Source organism: Dendrobates tinctorius, unplaced genomic scaffold (genome assembly GCF_039654945.1).
Source record: "Dendrobates tinctorius isolate UK_male_01 unplaced genomic scaffold, ASM3965494v1 ptg000351l, whole genome shotgun sequence".
Lineage (NCBI taxonomy): Eukaryota > Metazoa > Chordata > Amphibia > Anura > Dendrobatidae > Dendrobates > Dendrobates tinctorius.
In genome coordinates, this window is record NW_027362017.1 from 3,120,615 (window position 1) to 3,144,385 (window position 23,771).

A 23,771-nucleotide genomic window follows, 5' to 3' on the forward strand; every position below is an offset into this window, starting at 1 on the left:
TATTCATCCTACGCATGTACACTTGTCTCCTTCCTTCCTTACCTTCCTTGATGACGCTGATTATCTTCATCACGTAATTATCATAGTTATCATTATTTTGTATTTCTTCCAGGTGCGTCTTGTACACTATAGAGAAAATAAGGTGACATTTTTAATAAACATTTTATCCACTTCTCAATGTATGACATATTAGTACACCCCTTGATAGGTTCTCATGTATGGAGCGGGCTCAGGACCTGAGCCTACACCCAGGGCCGGCATTATGGGCAGGTAGACCAGGCAGCTGCCTAGGGCCCCTGTGAGGCAGGGGAGCCCGCCTGCCCCCAGCGCCGCCTCCCACAGCCGCTGCACTCAAGGAGGCAGTGATGGAGGAGAGAGCGTCAGCTGACGCTCCCTCTCCCATCATTCCCCGCTCTGCCTCTGACACAGCGGGGACGCGATGACGTCATCGCGCTCTCACTGTGTGCCAGACAGAGCAGCAGGAGACAGGAGCAGCCAGCAGAGCGGGCACGAGGAGAAGGTGAGGAGTGGTTTTTGGTTTTTTTTAAATCAGTGTGAGTACTGGACTGTGGGGCCACTCTGGGGGGACTATATACCATGCTCGGCTGTATCATACCATGCTCGGGGGGGGCTATATACCATGCTGGGCTGTATTACACCATTCTGGAGGGGGCTATATACCATGCTGGGGGGCTATATACCATGCTGGGCTGTATTACACCATTCTGGGGGAGCTATATACCATGCTGGGCTGTATTATACCGTGCTGTGCTGTATTATACCATTCTGGGGGGCTATATACCATGCTGGGCTGTATTATACCATGCTGGGGTGTTTTATACCATTCTGGGGGGCTATATACCATGCTTGGCTGTATCATACCATGCTGGGGGGGCTATATACCATGCTGGGCTGTATCACACCATTCTGAGGGTCTATATACCATGCTGGGGTGCTATATACCATGCTGGGTCGTATTATACCATTTTGGGGGGCTATATACCATGCTGGGCTGTATTACACCATTCTAGGGGGGCTATATACCATGCTGGGCTGTATTATACCGTGCTGTGCTGTATTGTACCATTCTGGGGGGCTATATACCATGCTGGGCTGTATTATACCATTCTGGGGGGGCTATATACCATGCTGGGCTGTATTAGACCATGCTGGGCTGTATTATACCATTCTGGGGGGTTTGATACCATGCTGGGCTGTAATATACCATGCTGGGCTGTATTATACCATGGTGGACTGTTTACCATGCTGGGCTGTATTATACAGCCCAGCATGGTATACAGTCCAGCATGGTATACTGCCTGTATTCCATGGTGGGCTATATACCATGCTGTGCTGTATACCATGGTGGGCTGGGCTGTATACCATGGTGGGCTGGGCTGTATACCATGTATATATACTATACGGGTTATATACTATACGGCTGTGTTATATACCATGGGGGGTACATTTTACATTATATTCTATAGGGGGAGGCTGTGTTATATAATTGGTGGGCTACATTATATTCTATGGGGAGGTGGGCTGTATTATATTCTATTTGGGGCTACATTATATTCTATGGGGGGCTGTATTATATTTATTATATTCAATGGGGGCTGCATTATACTATATGAGGAGGGCTGCATTGTATTCTATGGAGGGGCTACATTATACTATATAAGGGGCTGCATTATATCCTATGAGGGGGTTGCCATATATTCTATGGAGGGGCTGCATTATACTATATGGGGGGTGGGACTGAATTATATTCTATGGGGGGTTACAGTATATTCTGTGGAGTGGCTGCATTATACTCTGGGGTAGCTGCATTATTCTCTAATGGGTGGCTGCATTATACTATGAGAGGGGCTGCATTATATTCTATGGGGGTTACATTATATTCTATGGCGGGGCTGCATTATACTCTGTGGGGTGGCTGCATTATACTATATGTGGGCTGCATCATACTGTATCGAGGACTATGGGGAATACATTATATGAAGAACTATGGGGTGCATTATGCTATGGGAAGTGAAATGTACTACATGGGTGACTATGGCGGTGCATTGTACTATATGGAGAACTATGAGGAGTGTATTATACTGTATGGAGGACTGAGCAGTGTATTTTAATATATGGAGAGCTATGAGGAGTGTATTATACTATATGGAGGACTGAGGAGTGTATTATACTATATGGAGGACTATGGGGCAGATTATATCATATGGAGGACTATGGGGTGTAAACTGTAGATGTGCTGCTGATAACATGATACTGTATGGTGATCTGTTAGGGTGTGTGCACACGTTGCGGATTAGTCTGCGGCATTTTCTGCAGAGAATCCATATCTCTTGGCAGAAACCGCAAGGTAAAACACATGCATTTTTCCTGCGGATTTCTAGAATGTATACAGCGGATTTGATGCAGGATCTAGTGAGGTTTGGCAGTGCGGATGAGAGAGAGATTGATTGATTTGTATGTCCCGGAACGTACACTGCAGCTGCGGTTTCGCAAAAAAGAAGTAACATGCTGCGGAAAATAGACCGCAGCAAATCTGTGTGGAATTTTCCACAGTATGTGCACGGCGGATTTGGTTTTCCATAGGATTACATGGTACTGTAAACCGCATCGAAACTGCTTCGGATCCACAGGACCAAATCCGCTGCGGATCCGCAGCAAAAACTGCAACATGTACACACACCCTTAGTGATCCATTAGTGATCGTTCTGTCCCCAACATTCTTTCTCAGATGGTGGAAAGAGGCCGGGAAACAAGTATTGAACGGCTTCTTCAATTTTGTCGATCATTTAGCGGCCTGAACTAAGCGCATGTAAATACAATCGAAATGCTTGTATGATGTGTAATATGTTAGCATTTGGGGCCCCATGTTAAACTTTGCCTAGGGCCCCACTTTGCCTAAAACCGGCCCTGCCTACACTAGCCATGGCAAATTCTGCCTGTGCTAAGCAGCCAGAATCTGCTTGGGACCACAGAGATTTGATATGAAATCCCCTCCCATTAAAAATAAAGATATAAATAAACTTTGGTATTGCCACATCAATAATCGTCCATTTTTTCAAAATCTAAAATTGATTAATCCATACAGTGGAAAATAATGAAACCACAGAATTGGATTTAGGGATGCCACACTTACCTAAAAAAATCCAATGAGAAGTGATATGTCACGATCCATTTTTGGATATGTGGCAGAGTCTGGATTCTCTTATAGAAACCTTTTTCCTTTCAAGCCCTCGGGGGTTAATATGGGTTTTTGCCCCCCGGTGACTGCTGGTGTTACTACCAGTTTAGTGACTCTGCTTCTGGGGTTTTCCCTCCCTGCTGGCCACTGGTGTTATTACATGTTTAATTAGTCAGCAGGTGGTGACCTCCCCCCTCCTTCCTATAAAAGGTCATCAGCTGCTGCAGCTCCCTGTTGGTAATAACAGGTCATTTGGAAGCCAACCTTTCTGAAGAGACAAGCTATCTTGAGTAGTGGTGTTTGCAGCTGATCTGGAGCAGTGGTTTTCCTGCTGGAAGCTGAGTTCGGGTGCCTTACTCTGCGGTCCGGTGCATGACTGCAGAGCAAGCTAAGTATTGTTTGTTTTTCCCTGTCTGTTATTTTCCTTGGTGTCTTATTAGTACAGCGGTGGGACCAGTGTCCGCACTTGCCAGTTCCCCAGTAAGGGATAGGTGCAGGGCAAGTGAGGGACCAAGGTATCCTGGTCGGCGACAGGTTGAAAGAACCTGTATAGGGAACGTGAGGAGAGTTCAGGGCTCCATCTTAGGGGAGTGCAGGAGGTGTCCATTCCCCCATTCCCTGTTGCAGGGCCCACTGTTGTAATTCTGTCCCCGGTGTCCCCTTGTTTGTCTTTTTGGTTTTGTGACCGCCCGATTGCCAGTCGCCCCGTGACATGATAATTATGTACAGTGGGGCAAAAAAGTATTTAGTCAGTCAGCAATAGTGCAAGTTCCACCACTTAAAAAGATGAGAGGCGTCTGTAATTTACATCATAGGTAGACCTCAACTATGGGAGACAAACTGAGAAAAAAAAATCCAGAAAATCACATTGTCTGTTTTTTTTTCATTTTATTTGCATATTATGGTGGAAAATAAGTATTTGGTCAGAAACAAGCAATCAAGATTTCTGGCTCTCACAGACCTGTAACTTCTTCTTTAAGAGTCTCCTCTTTCCTCCACTCATTACCTGTAGTAATGGCACCTGTTTAAGCTTGTTATCAGTATAAAAAGACACCTGTGCACACCCTCAAACAGTCTGACTCCAAACTCCACTATGGTGAAGACCAAAGAGCTGTCAAAGGACACCAGAAACAAAATTGTAGCCCTGCACCAGGCTGGGAAGACTGAATCTGCAATAGCCAACCAGCTTGGAGTGAAGAAATCAACTGTGGGAGCAATAATTAGAAAATGGAAGACATACTAGACCACTGATAATCTCCCTCGATCTGGTGCTCCACGCAAAATCCCACCCCGTGGGGTCAGAATGATCACAAGAACGGTGAGCAAAAATCCCAGAACCACGCGGGGGGACCTAGTGAATGAACTGCAGAGAGCTGGGACCAATGTAACAAGGCCTACCATAAGTAACACAATACGCCACCATGGACTCAGATCCTGGAGTGCCAGACGTGTCCCACTGCTTAAGCCTGTACATGTCCGGGCCTGTCTGAAGTTTGCTAGAGAGCATTTGGATGATCCAGAGGAGTTTTGGGAGAATGTCCTATGGTCTGATGAAACCAAACTGGAACTGTTTGGTAGAAACACAACTTGTCGTGTTTGGAGGAAAAAGAATACTGAGTTGCACCCATCAAACACCATACCTACTGTAAAGCATGGTGGTGGAAACATCATGCTTTGGGGCTGTTTCTCTGCAAAGGGGCCAGGACGACTGATCCGGGTACATGAAAGAATGAATGGGGCCATGTATCGTGAGATTTTGAGTGCAAACCTCCTTCCATCAGCAAGGGCATTGAAGATGAAACGTGGCTGGGTCTTTCAACATGACAATGATCCAAAGCACACCGCCAGGGCAACGAAGGAGTGGCTTCGTAAGAAGCATTTCAAGGTCCTGGAGTGGCCTAGCCAGTCTCCAGATCTCAACCCTATAGAAAACCTTTGGAGGGAGTTGAAAGTCCGTGTTGCCAAGCGAAAAGCCAAAAACAACACTGCTCTAGAGGAGATCTGCATGGAGGAATGGGCCAACATACCAACAACAGTGTGTGGCAACCTTGTGAAGACTTACAGAAAACGTTTGACCTCTGTCATTGCCAACAAAGGATATATCACAAAGTATTGAGATGAAATTTTGTTTCTGACCAAATACTTATTTTCCACCATAATATGCAAATAAAATGAAAAAAAAACAGACAGTGTGATTTTCTGGATTTTTTTTTCTCAGTTTGTCTCCCATAGTTGAGGTCTACCTATGATGTAAATTACAGACGCCTCTCATCTTTTTAAGTGGTGGAACTTGCACTATTGCTGACTGACTAAATACTTTTTTGCCCCACTGTATATACCACACATTGGAATTATTATAAATGTCAGCTCACCACGTAAAAAACGAGCCCTTGAACAGGCCCATCAGTGGACAAATTGAAAAAAATGGATATGAGAAAATGGCCACAGAAGACTTTTTTTCAGTTTTTACAAACATCCTACTTTGTTTTCAGCCCTTAAACCCCAAAAAACTCTGCGCGTTTAGTATCGCTGTATTTGAAGTTGCAAAATCATTTTTTACTGCACAATGAACACCATCAATTAAAAAACAATGGTGGAATAACATTCTTTTCACCATTCTCACACCACTGGTGAATGGTGACAATCAAAACTACAAGTTCTCCTGTTAAAAAACAAACCCTCAACTGGCGATAAAAAAAAATCATGGCTTTTAAAAGAAGGGTGGAAAAAAACAAAATTGCAAAAATACAAATTGGCCACACCAGGAAGGGATTAATAGAGAGGTGACCTATAAAACTTGTATCCAACAACAGGACAACTAGTGACCTCAAAATGTAAAACAAGACTTATTAGAAGTCAGTAAAGCCGGTTTTCAATCGCTAAGTGAAACTTGCAATCTGCTAAATCTTTAGAGAATGGGCAGATATTTGTATGTTAATATGAAAGAACGTGGTCCTCACCGTAGTCAACTCCTGCTTCACATAATTTCTGGAGTCGTACTATGGCATTAATTCCATCCTTCAGTTGTTGCTGCAGGAAACAATTCCCTAAAAGACAAAATCCAAAGAAAACCATGGCAGGAGGCTACGATGATGCGATTTCTCTTACGTCCCTTCAAGCAGCACAACAGATGCTGATATTCTCCACCTTGTGAGCTCCTCAACAATAAAAATTACAACAATAAAGAACAGTCATGGAATTATCAAAATCACAGGATGGATAGACATGCTAATGAAATGCAAATGATGAAAAAAAATGGAAAACCTTTTGTTTTGTTCAACTTCAATTATGAGCGCCATGTGCAGAAATCCCCACACTTCCAGCCTTTTCTGCTATTAATGAGGTTATTAACCCCTTAACAACAGCCAATACGCCAGTCAACTGCCGACAGACTCATGCTGGTGTTAGCCTAGGTTCACATTTGCATTTGAGTCCGCAGCGTATCATCCTCATGCAAACACATGCATACTGTCATGATCCAGGTGGGATCTAACAGAGTAAATGCACAAAGTATCCTTTTTTTTCCTTTGGCTGTGTGCCAAAGGTGGTTTTGCCCCCGGTGGCCATTAGGGTCATTGTACTGTGGTGATTTCAGTTAGTTTTCCCGCGGTGGCCATTAGGGTCATTGCACTCTGGTTACCTTAGTTTGTGCACGTGATTATGTAACAGGTGTGTTTGCTCTATAAAAGAGTATCAGATGTGTTAATCACTGTTGGTGATATTGTGAGTGCCTCATTTGCAAGCAAGCCTGGGTGAAGGATGGAGCTGAAGGAGAGTCCCGGGCAGCTCAGAGAGAGTCCTAGAGTGGCAGCTATGGTGTCTGCAAGGAGGGCTGGCATGGATTGGTGGAGTCGCAGTGATGGTGTCAGCAAGGAGTGCCTGCATGGCTTGGTGGAGTGGCAGTTGCAGTGTAGAAATGCACTCACGATACTGGACTCGGTTGCTGGAAAGCTGGACTCAAAATGCTGGACTCATTGGCAGAAAAGCTGGACTCATTTGTTGGACTCTGTCTCTGGACAGCTGCATGGAGGTGGTGGACTCTGGTTGCTCCAAGGCTGCACTATGGTGTTGGACCCGGTCGGAGGAAAAGATGCACACAGGTGGTGGGCTCTGTTGCTAGGAGCGTAATCAACAGAGCAAAGCTAAGTGGTGTTTCCCCTGTTTGGTCACTTTTCCTTATGTGTGTTTAGTGCAGTGGTGGGATTAGTTTCCGCACCGACCAATTCACTAGTGAGGGTTTAGGTGCAGGGCGAGCTAGGGTTAAAAGGTATCCCGAGCGGCTCTCGGTGTGGAACCGGTCTAGGGAACGTTAGGAGTGTAGAGACACTGACTCAGGGGAGTGCAGGAGGTCTCCAACCCCCCGTTCCCTATCGCAGGGCCCACCATTGTTATTGTTACCCAGGTTTCTCCTATTCCCTTGTCTTATTGTATTAGCTACCGGCCCACAGGCTGCGTCACATAGGAGAATTACACGTGCCGCGTCCTGTTGTATCAGTTACCCTTCCTGCTGGCCGTGTCACTCAGGACGGGGCACGTGACACATACGAAGCGTTTATGCATGACAGAAAAAAACGCTGCGAGTGCATGTGTTTGCATGTGTTTTTGCATGCGTCTGCGTTGTTTATGCGCATGCATTCGATATTCGTAGCTTTTCCTTGACATAAGACACCCAATGGGCATGCTTCATGGCATTTCTATATATATAGACACACTGCACTGAGGAAATCCTCGTCTTTGGCTGCTGTATCCAGCTGCAAGATGGATCTTGACATGGACAGCTTCTATGATAATCTGGATTTACAATTGAAATTGGCTGTTGCCTTTGTTTTTGCTTGTCAATAAGAAATAAGAAGACAAAGACTGCAAAGATGTCGTCGACGCTACTGGCAACACCCCATCCTTGAACTCCGAGAGAGCCGTGGAGCCTACCACTCTTTGTATACTGAGCTGCGTGCAAACCCTCAGAAGTTTTTTGACTACACGAGGATGTCGGAACGGAGTTTAGATGATTGCTGCAACGTGTCCGAGGATCCTTCACCAAGCATAGCACACAACTCCGGCGAGCAATTCCTGCTGAGGAACGTATGTTGGTGACCCTGAGGTACGTAATTGTGAAAAACAAACACATGTTCATAGTATTATTGTGAGAAAACCCAGGTATTAATTTTTTTTTTCCATTTTCTGTTCAGCAGATTCCTGGCTACCGGAGAGACCGTATCATCTCTCCATTTCCAGTTCCAGATTGGAGTGTCCACCCTTTCTGGGATTGTTGGAGACACCTGCTGTGCTTTATGTGACGTTCTGCATCAATAATTCCTCCCCCAACACATAAATGAACTCTGGCTGGAAAATGCTTAGAAATTCTTGGACATTTGTGATTTTCCTAATTGCGTGGGGGCTGTGGATGGCAAACACATTCGGATTATGAAACCCGCTGGAAATGGAACAGAGTATTTTAATTACAAAAAATAATTTTCGACTGCTCTCATGGCGATTGCAGATGCTGAATGTTGATTTATTGCTGTGGATGTTGCCTTATTTGGATGAGGAAATGACTATCAGAGTTTCAAAAACTCTGACATGGGCCAACATTTATATCATAATAATTTCAATTTTCCACAGCCACAACCTCTTCCGAACACTGAAGGACCACCAATGACATTTGTTGTGGTTGGGGATGAGGTCTTTCAAATGTGTGCTAACCTCCTAAAACCTTACTCAAGTAGGGACTTAAATCACACCAAATGGATTTTCAACTACTGACTGACAAGGGCACAAAGAACTGTGGAGTGTGTCTTTGACTTGCTGTATTATAAATGGCGCATTTTGGGAACAGCCATGAATTTAAAAATTGAGACAACTGATGAGGTTGTGAAAGCGTGTGTTGTGCACAATTTCATACTTGCAAAAGAGTGACCCAACTTAGAACCTGAGGAACCTGTTACATTGCATAATTACCAAGATCACCCTCTGAGAACTACAGTAGAAGTTGCCCAGATGAGGGATAAGTTTGCTGCATACTTTGTTTCTGATAATGGACGTGTGGCATGGCAAGACGGAATAGTTTAAGCCGCTAAGTAAAATGCACCTGTAATGTTAAAATGTACCTGTAATGTTAATATGTACCTGTAAGGTTTGCAGAATTAAATAATAAAATACCTGTAGTAAAAAACCCGTTACAAGTTCCCTCAACAATACAATGCACACGTGTGTTTGCGTGTGTTTGCGGTGTCGGCGCTTAAAGAGACAAAGAAAACACAGATATTGCAAAGAAAATAAACATTTTATTTATCAAAAAAATTGGGTTTAGGATCAGGGTCTTTCTGAGGATGAGATGGCATGGACCTTAGGGGTGTGGAGCTGTGAGGATTGGGTGGTAGCTGTTGAGGAAGCGATTACAGGGGAAGGGGCAACAAATTGAAGGATTGGATCATGGATGGAATCATGAGAATGGTTAGACAAACTGGAAGGTACAGATGCAAGGAAGGTAGTGACACATTTGACAACAGAGACACATTGCTAGGTGAGGGTGGAGGTGGTGGGTCCAATTTTGGCAGGGTTTTTTGCCTCCGGGTCTTCGTCCTGGGTGTTAGTGGTGACCTCTGTAGCAGTCTTCTGGTGTGCTGCTGACCTTGGGAGCATGGTGGATGCCGGTAGCTGCAGGGCTGCTGAACTTGGGAGTGTGGTGGATGCTGCTGGCTGCAGGGATGATGAACTTTGGAGCTTGGTGGATGCTGCTGGCTGCAGGGATGATGAACTTGGGAGAATGGTGGATCTCTGAACTGGAGGCGGTGGTGGCGGAGGATAGTTCGGTGCTGTTGGAGTTGTAAAGTATATGTTCGGCTGTTGGTAATATCCTCTTGCCTGTGGATTGTAGCTTTGGGACTGCTGCTGCTGCAATGAGTGGCTGTAAGCAGCCTGGCAGGCCTGTATGACGTTGAGCTGGAACTGAGGCGTAAGGTTTTCCGACACTTCCCGCTCTATTGCTGAAAAAAAATGTTGCGCTGATCTCTCAAGGACAGCTTCCAGGCAGTCAAGGCATTTGTTGACATCCTGTATAAGTGTGTTCACATGATTGAATCCACTCTTCTGTCTGTCACCAAGCACCTTAATCCCATCCTAGAAGACTGAGCTTAAGTGCATAAACTTGGGAATGAGTGACCTCTCCCATGCCCTCTGCCACTGACTAGAAGACTCAACCAAAGCAGAGGCAGAGGGCTGGGAGAGGGGAAACCTGATGGACCAGCAGCTGCCTGTTCCTCAGCCTGTGAGGCCTGACTGGTTGCTATATCGCTGGTGGATGATTGGGACTGCATCTGTTTGTTGTCTGGTCGATGAGGGGCAGTTTCAACAGAGGATAATCCAGTTTCTGTGGTGAAAATAAAAGAAAAACATTAGTAAAAAAAAAGTTTAAATAATAGTAAGACAGCACAAAAGATACTCACATTCGCTGAGCAAGTGCAGGCGTCAGAAAAGCAAGGTTACGGTGGTATTTGTATTTTCTTATTATCCTTTGAGCAGCGCCACTTTTAACCTGGTTCTCCTGTCTCATGTCCTTCTTGAAGTGCCAACGGACTCTTATTCTCTTCACTGTGAAGGGGGAAAAAATGGAAAAAATTAATTGTAAAATAATGCACCTACATTTACAGTTTCACTGGCGCGTCACACTACATTGCAATACTTACAAAAATCATTCCAGGTACGTGGCGTGGCACGGTCCCAATTATGCAATAGCGATCTGGCCACTTCTTCCCAGAGTCATCGAATCACAACTGTGTCGGAGTGTGGACGATCACATTTGTCCCACAACGGTACTCGCTCTTGCACAAGGATAATGAGTTGATCTTGTCAATGTCCTGTTTGGCTTCTTCCCATTGTGGAACCTATAGATCAAATTAAAAAAAAACAATTTTAAGTAAAACTGAAAAAAAATCAATTACAACTCTGATGAAAAGAATACTTACACCCCGTCTTTCCTCCTGAGACACATGAGCCCGACAACCCTGGGAAGAGTCTTTTCCACTCGACTGCTCTTGCTCTTCATCAGTGGAAGGTAGCTGTAAATAAAGTACATGATTTAACACAGGTATAGTATTGCCATTCACTACATACCAATCAGTATAGCAAATGTGATTGCATAATTTTTGTCAGGTCCACCCTGGGAAAAAGTCAGTTCTTCACTTGAGGACATGTTTGAAGAGCATGCAGCAGTCAAGTGAAACACTACAGAAAAAAAAGATAACAATAATTAAACTTGTTAAGAGCCAAACACAATGTAGCTAAAAAAAAAAGAAATAAATAAACAATGGATACCAATACTTACATTACAGGCAGTAGTCCAACAGCATAGCAGTCAGAACAGGACAGGGACAGATGGCAGCACCAGTACAGATGGCAGCACTAGGAGAGACAGCAGCACCAGGACAGACAGCAGCACCAGGAGACAACCAGTCTAAAAGGAACAGAAAAAAATTTAGACAGACATTTTAAAGCTTCTATACTTACATAGACAGTGTTGTCCTCACCAGGACAGCAGCACCAGGACAAATGGCAGCACCAGGAGAGACGCCAGCACCAGGAGACAATCAGTCTAAAAGGAACAGAAAAAAATTAGAGACAGACATTTTCAAAGCTTCTACAGTATACTTACATAGACAGTGTTGTCCTCACCAGCACGGCAGCACCAGGAAAGACGCCAGCACCAGGAGACAGCCAGTCTAAATGGAACAGAAAAAATAATTAGTACAAAGTACAGACTACAGTGTGAGAGACAGACATTTTCAAAGGTTCTATACTTACATAGCCAGTGTTGTTGTCAGATCCAGAGTCTTGAAAGTAATAGCCTTGCAGTTTCCATGCTTCCTTTTATATACAGCTTTGTTTTGGGGGTGGATGAAACCATTTCCTGGACCTGCTCATTCTGAATTACGCATGCGTACGCATGTCCTTGCGTACACATGCGTTCCCATAGACAGTAATGCGTTGTTTTTTTACGCACTCATCCGCATGCGCATGGTTGCGCATATTTGGCGTATTTTTGCTGCCACAAAAAATGCAACATGTTGCGTTAGCCGTGCCCCATCGCAAACCGCCAAATGACACATGCAAACGCAGGTCTCTGCGTACACCATGTTAAATATATGTACGCATGATGCATGTGGCTCTATGCGGATAAAATGCTGCGCACACAGACGCAAATGTGAAACCAGCCTTAGATCGCAGGTAAGAACTCAAATCATGTACTGCATCCTGAACACATGCATTATTGAACTGGTTGGGAATTTCCCTTATAACTGATTTTTTTTTTAATTATATGAGACACATAAATTAGATCAATAGTACTTTTTCCAGTGATACAATGCATTGTGTTAGGACTATATTAAATGCTGAAGCTCTGGCACTTTATTATTGACATTTTTTATTATTACGATACCTTTTCGTGGGTCATTTTCCATGTCCACCATACACTTTGTAGGATGAGCTAGCCTTTTATCACTTGAGCCCTCTACTTGAACTTGTCTCTATATGTATAAATGTATGTGTTTATATATCTGTCTTGTAATATTTATTGAAGAAAGCTATATACTAATTTTTTAATGGACTTTTTACTCTGTGTTTTTTGGTGTCTCAATAAGGCTGGTTTCACATTAGCGCTTTTTAAGCGCACGCACGGCCGGGGGTAGCTCCACCCCCGAGCCGGCTCTCTGCCCGGCGTGCCCGCCCCTTGCTTGTAGCGCCGCCTCCTAGCGCACAGCGGCGCCTGCGATCGGCGCACCCTATCTTTAGCATAGGGTGCGCAGATCGTGCGCAGGCCGTGCGCTAGTTGCGCTTTGACCTGCGCTGCGCACTTTTGACGGTGCGCCGTGCGCGCCAAAATCAAACTTTTTGGACACGCCGGGCAGAGAGCCGGCTCAGGGGCGGAGCTACCCCCGGCCGTGCGTGCGCTAAAAAAGCGCTAATGTGAAACCAGCCTAATACAGTGTGGAGCATCGCAGATAATCTCACTCGACCCCCCTAACAGACCTATCCATTAAAGTACGTAAATGGCTGCCAACTCTCCCCAGTCCCACAAGCTTGCTGCCTCAGGGTAATGCTTGAAACTGATCTCTCCTTAAGGCCAGGATCACACATGCGAGGAATACGGCCGAGTCTAGCATGTTAATACCCGACACTGCCGCCGGCACTTGGGAGCGGAGCGTGCGGCTCCATGTATTGCCTAAAACCACATATCCAAGCCCTTTCCACTTCCTGCCAACTTCAACTCAAAAATATTTCCCGGATTCGTATATTCCTCAACCAAGAATCTGCAAAAACCCTAGTCCATGCCCTCCTCATCTCCCGCCTTGACTACTGCAACCTCCTGCTCTGTGGCCTCCCCTCTAACACTCTCGCACCTCTCCAATCTATTCTAAACTCTGCTGCCCGACTAATCCACCTGTCGCCCAGCTGTTCCCCTGCCTCTCCCCTCTGTCAAACCCTGCACTGGCTCCCTATTACCCAAAGACTTAAGTTCAAAACCCTAACCATGACATACAAAGCCATCCACAACCTGTCTACTCCATACATCTGTGACCTCGTCTCCAGGTAGTTACCTGCACGCAACCTCCGATCCTCACAAGATCTCCTTCTATACTACCCTCTTATCTTTTCTTCCCACAATCGCATACAAGATTTCTCCTGCGCATCCCCCCTACTCTGGAACTCTCTACCTCAACATATCAGACTCTCACCTACCATGGAAACCTTCAAAAAGAGCCTGAAGACCCACCTCTTCTGACAAGCCTACAACCTGCAGTAACCACCGATCCACCAAACCGCTGCACGACCAGCTCTACACTCGCCTACTGTATCCTCCCCCATCCCTTGTAGATTGTGAGCCCTCGCGGGCAGGGTCCTCTCTCCTCCTGTACCAGTCGTGACTTGTATTGTTTAAGATTACTGTACTTGTTTTTATTATGTATACCCCTCCTCACATGTAAAGCGCCATGGAATAAATGGCGCTATAACAATAAATAATAATAACTTATAAAGGTAATGTGTCAAGTCTTGTTCTTAAACGCTTTGATAATTTGATTAGTGCATGGACATCCATCTTGTGTTCTTGGTAATGAATACATACCTCATTTGTGGGATGGGATGAAACTGAATGGGAGGAGACACAGATTAGAAAAAAACTTTTTGACAGTGAGGATGATCAATGAGTGAAGCAGGCTGGTGGTGAGTTCTCCTTCAATGGAAGTCTTCACACAGAGGCTGGAAAGACATCTCTCTGAGATGGTTTAGTGACTCCTGCATGGAGCAGGGGATTGGACATGATGACCCTGAAGGTCCCTTCCAACTCTAACATTCTATGATTCTATGTGGGATGGATAATTTTAGTCCTTTTCCCCGTTGCTTCTATCATGTCTTATTTGGCACAACAGTAGGTCTGGTGACTTACCCTCCGCACACTGGCACACATCCTTCTGACAGATCATGCCCAATAACTCGCTGTCCTTATCCACATGGTAGAATTTAGTGCAGCGGTTTTCTACAAAGGCGAGACAAGTAAACTATGTAAGATATGAATTTTCAAATATTGAATGCTCACATATAACAGAAATCTTTTTTATTACCTACCGGGGCTGTAATAGTCATAAACAGTGACAGACGCCGGTTGGATGCGGTCAACGTTAAACATCTGATGGACATTGAATTTGATGCATTCCTCTTTTGTGTGTGGGATCTGTACAAAGGGAGAAAAAAATGTAAAGATAGCACCAAAGAACTTTTTTGTTTTTTCAGAAGAGCGTTAGGATGGGGGGGAAACTTAATATAAGATGGTGGCTAGGAGAGGGGACAGTAATACAGAATGTGGGCCAGGATGGGGGACATTAGTGAAGATAGGTGCCAGGATATAGTACATTATTAGAGGACTGGAGCAATTATTAAAGGATGGTGGCCAGGACAGGGGACATTAATACAGAATGTGGGCCAGGATAGGTGACATTAGTGAAGAAAGGTGCCATGAAACGTTACATTATTATAGGACTAGGGCCATTATTACAGGATGGTGCTCAGGGCAGGCGATATTAACACAGAATGTGGACCAGGATGGGGGACATTAATGAAGAAAGGTGCCACGATATGGACTGGAGTCATTATTACAGGATGGTGGCCAAAGAATTACTGTTGTATTTGAGCACAAAGACAGACATTACACATGAATGGGGGAACAAAGAGAAATTTTAGTATTGCAGGGGACAAATGCGACATACAGTATATCGCAATGGTACATCATATCTTTACTCCCTATCTTTGATGCACCCTTAGAGACTGAGCCTGCATCTTTGCCAGGAAATGATGGCTGCCATCATCTGCCTGTAACATTCAGAGTTGGAAAGAAGCTCTGCCCGCTGTGACAGCGGCATTCACAGCATTTGGCCCACTTTTCTTATTGTAAGCCATGGGCCTCAATGGATTGTCATGATGACTGGTGGTTTGTTGAAGACTCCTGTGCCTGTCATAATGGTATTCCTATGAAAGCCATCCCGTAGCTAGCTTTTATACAAGTTAATGATTTTTTATTATTTACAGAAATACTTTGGTATTGCTATACTGTACACACGTGGTCAAAATTGTTGGTACCCCTCGCTTAAAGACAGAAAAACCCACAATGGTGATAATTTAATTTGAATCTGACAAAAGTAATAATAAACTAAAAATCTATGAAAATGATTAAATGAATGTCAGACATTGCTTTTCAACCATGTGTAACAACCCTGCCGGCATCACTGCATGGCCTCCCATCCCCCACACACCAACCTACTCACTGCTCCTGGCCATGCTGTGACTTCTGTCTGCTACCGGCTCCATGCTGTGTGCCTCTTGCTTCCTGCCTGCTCTCTGCATGCTTCCTGGCTGTGTGCATAGGGGGGCGGTGCCAGAATTCTCTGGTTCTTATGTAATCAGGGTGCACATGTCTAATGTGTCCCTGGCCAATTACCAAGATTCTTATAGTATTTAGGGCAGCTCCACCTGGTGGTAGCTGCCTGTGCAGTGTCTTAACTCAGTTAATGTCTTGCTGCTGAGTTGCCAGGTCCTGTCCTGTGTTTTGCCTTCTCTGGAGGCTTGATTACTAATCCTGTGTCTGTGCCTGTCTTGCCGCCTTCCAGGAGGCAGAAAATCCTGGTCCCTGTGCTATTGTTCCTTGCCTTGTCTCATACTTGTCCTCGCTGCCCTCCAGGAGGCAGTATATCCAGGTCTCTGTGTCTTTGTTCCTGTACCTTGTCTTGTACCGTTACCTTGTCTGAACTCAGTCCTACCTGTTATGCCGCGCTCACCAGGAGGCGGGGCTTCGGTCCCGACGTCTCTCCCTCAAGTACGGCGGTCCCTCAGGAGCTCCCGTTTGGTGTGCACGTGCAGCTCTCGTCCCCGGGGCTCCTCCTCCATGTCACGTTTGCGCTTGCGCACACCTGTCAGTGCTGTCCCCGGGTCGGTCCTCTCTATGGTAATGGAGGACCTGACCCGGAAGCTGTAGTGGTCATGTGCTTTCTGGCTAGGATCTGACCCGGAACCTGTCATGGTCATGTGCTATATTAGGCTACCTTCCCCTATGGGAGGTGCCTGATTATTGTTGTGCTTCCTGGCTGGGTCTGCTTTGTCCCAGCCTGGCTGTGCACTGTTCTCAGGTCCTCTGCTCTGTCCGGTATTCTATTGTTCTCCTAGCACTCGCTCTGAACTTTCACGCTGCTTCATGCTCAGTTGTGCCCCCTGGCGCACTCTAGTATCCTGTCCTCTGTCCCTTGCTCTGTCGTGCCTCCTGGTACTCACTCTGTTCCTGTGCTCTGTTACACCTCCTGGCACGACTGCTGCTCCATTCAGTACTCTGTCGTGCTCCTTGCATGCGTCCTGCTTTATTTACCTCCGGACGTATTACTCGCTATACGCCATACGTGTTGACGGCTACCTGTCTCGCACTATCCTGTAGTTAGCGCACTTCCGTGTACACTCTTGGTGTTCCTAGTACCCAGTACCGTTCTTCAGACATACTCACCCGTGTCTCCTGTGAGCCGCCCCTCTCGGTACAGGCTGCTGTGGTACCCGAACCCCTGGACTTGCTCCTAACGGTCCCTGTATAGGGGTCGGTCCCACCTGGCAGTTCGCCCGGGGCCCCTCGGTGCCACGGTCCAGAGGGTCCACTCCTGGAGTCTCCAGCTCCAGACCATCCATTCTAACACTACCTCTGTCAGTCAGTCTCCTTGTCTGTGGCTCCTTTCCCTGAAGTGTCTATCCTTGTGTCCTCTCTGTCCGCCTGTGCTCTGCACTCTGGCGGCTCTGCTAGTGCTCTGCACCCTTGCGGCTCTACCTGTGCTTCACACCCTTGCGGCTCTGCCTGCGCTCCGCACCCTTGCGGTTCTGCTTTGTCCTGCTACTGCTGCTGCAGAACCTCTTGCTGCTAACTGCAGCTTCTCTCCGCAGCCTTGCAGTTCTCCTCCAGTGTGAACAGGTCCAAACCTGTTCCTTCATACTCCACTCCTTCCTGCCAGTACCCGTTCCTGCACCTCCTGTGTGAACAGGTCGCTACCTATTCCATACACCACTCCTTCCTGCCCATGTCCCTGTGTCTCAGACGTGCCTGCCTGCCAGTGTCTCTGCCATGTCCGCCTGCCAGTGTCTCAACTGTGCTCACCTGCGAGTGTCTCAGCCGTGCCCACCTGCCAGTGTCTCAGCCGAGCTCACCTGCCAGAGTACCAACCGTGCCTGCCGTGCTCATCTGCCTGTCTGTCAGTCACACCTGTCCTAGCGTCCTGTTCCCCAGTGGGATCAGCAGCTACAGCCAGACACCACCCTGGAGTGGCACCTGGCAGCTACCTGCAGCCCAAGCCTGACCTCACCATCAGAGGCTCCAGAGAAGACGGAGGTAGCTGTCCTAGTCATGCCCCTTCCAGAGTAGTCTGGTTTGTGGCACAGTGGGTCCACAACCCCCTTGCTCACGCCAACCTGCCAAGGCGCCAGCGTGACTCCATGCTTCCACAGAATTTAAAAAAAATAAAACTAATGAAATAGGCCTGGAAAGAAATGATGTTACCCCTGAAAATAATGTGACAAAAGGGACATGTTAAATCGTGGTGCGTCCACTAATTAGCATTACAGGTGTTTACAATTTTGGAATCAGTGAGTGGCCTGTATAGAGGCTATAGATACTCACTGTGCTGTTTGGTAACATGGTGTGTATCACACTCAACATAGACCAGAGGAAGTGAAGGAAAGTTGTCTCAGGAGATTAGAAAGAAAATTATAGACAAACAACATGTTAAAGGTAAAAGGAGGAGGTAAAGAGGAGGCTCTGTTATGTTCTGGGGCTGCTTTGCTGTATCTGACACAGGGTGTCTTGAATCTGTGCAGGGTACAATGAAATCTCAAGTCTATCAAGGGATTCTAGAGAGAAATCTGCTGCCCAGTGTCAGAAAGCTTGGTCTCAGTTGCAGGTCATGGGTCTTGCAACAGGATAATGACCCAAAACACACAGCTAAAAACACCCAAGAATGGCTAAGAGGAAAACACTGGACTATTCTGAAGTGGCCTTCTATGAGCCATGACCTAAATCCTATTGAGCATCTTTGGAAAGAGCTGAAACATGCCGTCTGGAAAAGGCAACCTTCAAACACGAGACACCTGGAGCAGTTTGCTCTTGAGGAGTGAACCAAAATACCTGTCGAGAGGAGCAGAAGTCTCATTGACAGTTACAGGAATCATTTGATTGCAGTGATTGCCTCATAAGATTGTGCAATAAAATATTAAGTTAAGCGAACCATCATTTCTGTCCAGGCCAATTTCATGAGTTTTATTTTTAAAAAAATTCTGTGGGAGCCTGGTTGAAAAGCAATGTCTGACTTTCATTTGTTCAGTTCTATAGATTTTTAAGTTATTACTTTTGTCAGATTCAAGTTATTTCGGTCACCATTGTGGGTTTTTCTGTCATTAAACGAGGGGAACCAACAATTTTGGCCACATGTGTATATAGTATGATTGAGAAACAATCGTAGGCTCAAGTTCCATAAGGAAACAAAATATACAGTAAAAAAAAAACAGTTTTTAAAAATAAGAAAATGTTTGAATCAATACCCCTTTTCCTATTAAAATTAAATATACGGTATATATTTTTTTTTAAATACTCATATGTGGTATCCCCAAGTCTGTAATATCTGTAAAAGCCTAAAAGCCTGATATATCAAAATATAGAATTCTTTAACCCAATTGATGATTGATATAATGAGAAAAAAGGACAATGACAACACAAACAAAATTTTTATCTTTTTACAAATTTCCAATTTTTTTTCCACTATTTACATAAAAAACATAATGCATGTTTTGTACTGGCCAAGAAAATCATATTTCCAGGTCATTTTTACTGAATAATGAACGCTGCAAGGAAAAAATCTAAAAAAAACAATTGCAGAATTGCAATTTTTTCTGCTGCTTTGCAACACTTTTTTTCTCTGCATTTCAGTAGATCACATGATACTTTTGAATTACATAATCAATTTTTTTACTAATAATCCCAAAAAGCAAGCATTCCCTTAGCTATGTTGAGAAAAAAAAAAGGTATGGTTCTTGGGTGAAGGGGAGGAAAAAATAAAAGGTTATGTGTGTTTCTATATGCAGAGAAGAGTCCTGGCTGGAAAAAGTCACAGTTGTCTGTGCCGAATGAAGAAGAAAACGGTAATTGAATTACCTCATTTGGATGCATTACTGTTAGGTCACTGGATTTACCTGTATTATATACACTTATATTATCTACAGAGCTTTGTATATAATGTCATTGGTGGGCAGTGTATTACATGTACACTATAAAATATATACAGAGGTCCTGTAAATAAAATCACTGGTGATCAGTGTATTATCTGTAAAGTGAACTATATACAGAGCTCCTGTGAATAATATCAATGGTGGTCAGTTTATTACCTGTACACTGACACTATATACAGAGTTCCTGTGTAAAATGTCACTCGTGATCCCGGTATTACCTGTACACTGTATACAGAGCTCCTGTGTATAATGTCACTGGTGAAAACTGTATTACCTGTACACTATACACTATATATAGGGCTCCTGTGTAAAATGTCACCGGTGATCATTGTATTACCTGTACACTGACACTACCGTATATACAGAGCTTCTGTGTATAATGTCACTGGTGATCGCTGCACTACCTGTACACTGACACTATATACAGAGCTCCTGTGTATAATGTCACTGGTAATCACTGTTTTACCTCAACACTATACACTATATACAGAGCTTCTATGTATAATGTCACTGGTGATCGCTGTATTACCTCTACACTATACACTATATACAGAGCTCCTGTGTATAATTGCATCAGTGATCACTGTATTACCTGTACACTGACACTATATACAGAGCTCCTGTGTATAATGTCACTGGTGATCACTGTATTACCTCTACACTATACACTATATACAGAGCTCCTGTGTATAATGTCACTGGTGATCACTGCATTACCTGTACACTGACACTATATACAGAGCTGTTTGTAATGTCACTGGTGATCACTGCATTACCTGTACACTGACACTATATACAGAGCTCCTGTGTATAATGTCACTGGTAATCACTCTTTTACCTGTACACTGACACTATATACAGAGCTCTTGTGTATAATGTCACTGGTGATCACTGTATTACCTCTACACTATACACTATATACAGAGCTCCTATGTATAATGTCACTGGTGATCGCTGTATTACCTCTACACTGTACACTATATACAGAGCTCTTGTGTATAATGCCATCAGTGATCACTGTATTACCTGTACACTGACACTATATACAGAGCTCCTGTGTATAATGTCACTGGTAATCACTCTTTTACCTGTACACTGACACTATATACAGAGCACCTGTGTATAATGTCACTGGTAATCACTCTTTTACCTGTACACTGACACTATATACAGAGCGCCTGTGTATAATGTCACTGGTGATCACTGTATTACCTCTACACTATACACTATATACAGAGCTCCTGTGTATAATGTCAATGGTGATCACTGTATTACCTCTACACTATACACAGAGCTCCTGTGTATAATGCCATCAGTGATCACTGTATTACCTGTACACTGACACTATATACAGAGCTCCTGTGTATAATGCCATCGGAGATCACTGTATTACTTGTACATTATATGCTAGATTTAGGGCTCCTGTGTATAATGCCATCAGTGATCACTGTATTACCTGTACACTGACACTATATACAGAGCTCTTATGTATAATGTCACTGGTGATCACTGTATTACCTCTACACTATACACTAGATACAGAGCTCCTGTGTATAATGCCATCAGTGATCACTGTATTACCTGTACACTGACACTATATACAGAGCTCCTGTGTATAATGTCACCAGTGATCACTGTAATACCTCTACACTATACACTATACACAGAGCTCCTTTGTATAATGTCACTGGTGATCACTGTATTACCTGTACACTATATACAGAGCTCCTGTGTATAATGCCATCGGTGATCACTGTATTACTTGTACATTATATACTAGATTTAGGGCTCCTGTGTATAATGCCATCAGTGATCACTGTATTACCTGTACACTGACACTATATACAGAGCTCCTGTATATAATGTCACCGGTAATCACTATATTACCTGTACACTATACACTATATATGATTGACAGCTCCCCTGTCCATAATGTGGTCATATTAGTGTTAGTGCAGAACGTGGCAGCACGGTGGCTCAGTGGTTAGAGCTGCAGCCTTGCAGCGCTGGGGTCCTGGGTTCGAATCCCACCAAGGACAACATCTGCAAGGAGTTTGTATGTTCTCCCTGTGTTTGCGTGGGTTTCCTCCGGGTACTCCGGTTTCCTCCCACACTTCAAAGACATACTGATAGGGAATTTAGATTGTGAGCCCCCATCGGGGACAGTGATGAAAATGTGTGCAAACTGTAAAGCGCTGCGGAATATGTTAGCGCTATATAAAAATAGATTATTATTATTAGTGCTGTGCTATTTAATAATGATCAGTATGGTGCTATTACTTGGTTTCTATGTGGTGGTAATATAGGGTACAGTCATGGTGTGGTGATTTTTATCGCTTTATGCAATATTATTGGTATATTGCTCTTGTATACTGGATTTTATTGAATAACAAGTTGATGATTATATTCAGACACCACGTGACCATAATACTTGGTAATAGTTTGTCATTGGTAGTCTTTATCTTGTTTATCCTTTTTTTATCTGTAGTCTTATTTTTTAATCATGGGGTGTAGTGGGCAAGTGAACACATATCTTTTTAGGATTTAGAAAGCTACAGGGGCCTGTGAGCTGACCAACATGGTGGTGGAGGCTCCAGTCTATATTTTGCAATGGAGCTCATTGTAAGCTTCCTGGCTATGCTTGATCTGTGCAAAGGTCATTGTGAAGGTCATGGAAGGAAGTGTGACTAGCACTTGTTGTAAATGTTGGATCCTGCTTTATCAACCTTATCAGTCATTGTAGAGGAGGAGGAGGTGAGCTGTGACCACCTATTGTGAATGGTGGCTCCTGTGCTATTAGCTGTACATAAAGGTGTTATCAGTCTTTGTACAGGACAGGGAGGAGGTGAGCCTGGCCTAGCATGCATGAGTTCTCAGCAGAAGGGTCAGTATCTGCTGACAGACCCTCTATTATGGCAGCTTATATTTCCAGTGACCAAAAATCTTGTAAATATGAATCAGAAACAGAAGTCGGAGGCTTACTGAGAAGAATTTGGTCCACAATCAATACCTTATCAAGGTAGATGATGAGTGTTCCCTTAGTGATTGATTCCTCGTTAATCTCAAATTTGGAGATATTTTTGTCCACTCCCTTCATTAGCTGTGAATCAGAAGAGAATGAATTATATCTCATTCATACAGAGAATATAAAGATATTTAATAATAATTCTGTAATCTCACCTTAAGACTTTCAATATCAGGGGTGAATCCAGTCATCATGGAAACGTCCAAGATAGACATGGCAGCATCACTGTGTTTAAGATGTCTACAGAAAGATGACAGTGGGAGATGGATAACAGGTAATAACAACATCCAGGAGGCGATTCACAGATTTCTCATGCCTCTCTAGTGCTGGTGTGGTGTAACATGGTATAGGGCGGTAGCCGTGGGCGAGGTACTCGACTGAGGCACCCTGGAACGTTACATGAAAGTGGAGGTCCTGGCTGGGTGTGCAGACTTGTGTTGTGAGGGCGTTACATCCATGCAGGCCACATGTAACCGATGTTGCTGGTGTGCCAGGACCAGATGTTTCACAGCTCAATGAGAGAGACCACCGTCCAATAATAAACTCTTTACTGAATGGCAACTTAATCACTGTGTTTCACCACAACCCAGCTTTAACACTACAGTCCCGAATAACTAGACTCCTTTACTTGTACAGCATCCTATTTCTTGAACTACTGGAACTTCCGCTCGAGACCCTTCACTAGTCCCAGTCTCTCATTCCTGTTTAGGCCCATTACCTTTCAGCATTTCAAGCCCAAGGTCTCGTGGCTAGGCA

At 44.5% G+C, this 23,771-nt stretch overlaps 1 protein-coding gene across 2 annotated transcripts in view; it reads right to left on the reverse strand.

Annotated features, from left to right (window-relative positions):
• The window catches only part of LOC141075422 (A.superbus venom factor 1-like), a 248,931-nt gene that overhangs the window by 10,068 nt on the left and 215,092 nt on the right, over positions 1–23,771 (reverse strand). For both annotated transcript variants that reach the window (XM_073562456.1, XM_073562454.1), the window contains 6 exons: positions 23,171–23,255; positions 23,001–23,090; positions 14,819–14,924; positions 14,640–14,729; positions 6,160–6,246; positions 43–126 (listed from right to left, as the gene is read on the reverse strand). In XM_073562456.1, coding sequence (XP_073418557.1) covers positions 43–126; positions 6,160–6,246; positions 14,640–14,729; positions 14,819–14,924; positions 23,001–23,090; positions 23,171–23,255 — 542 coding nt within the window. The remainder of the gene's footprint in view (positions 1–42; positions 127–6,159; positions 6,247–14,639; positions 14,730–14,818; positions 14,925–23,000; positions 23,091–23,170; positions 23,256–23,771) is intronic.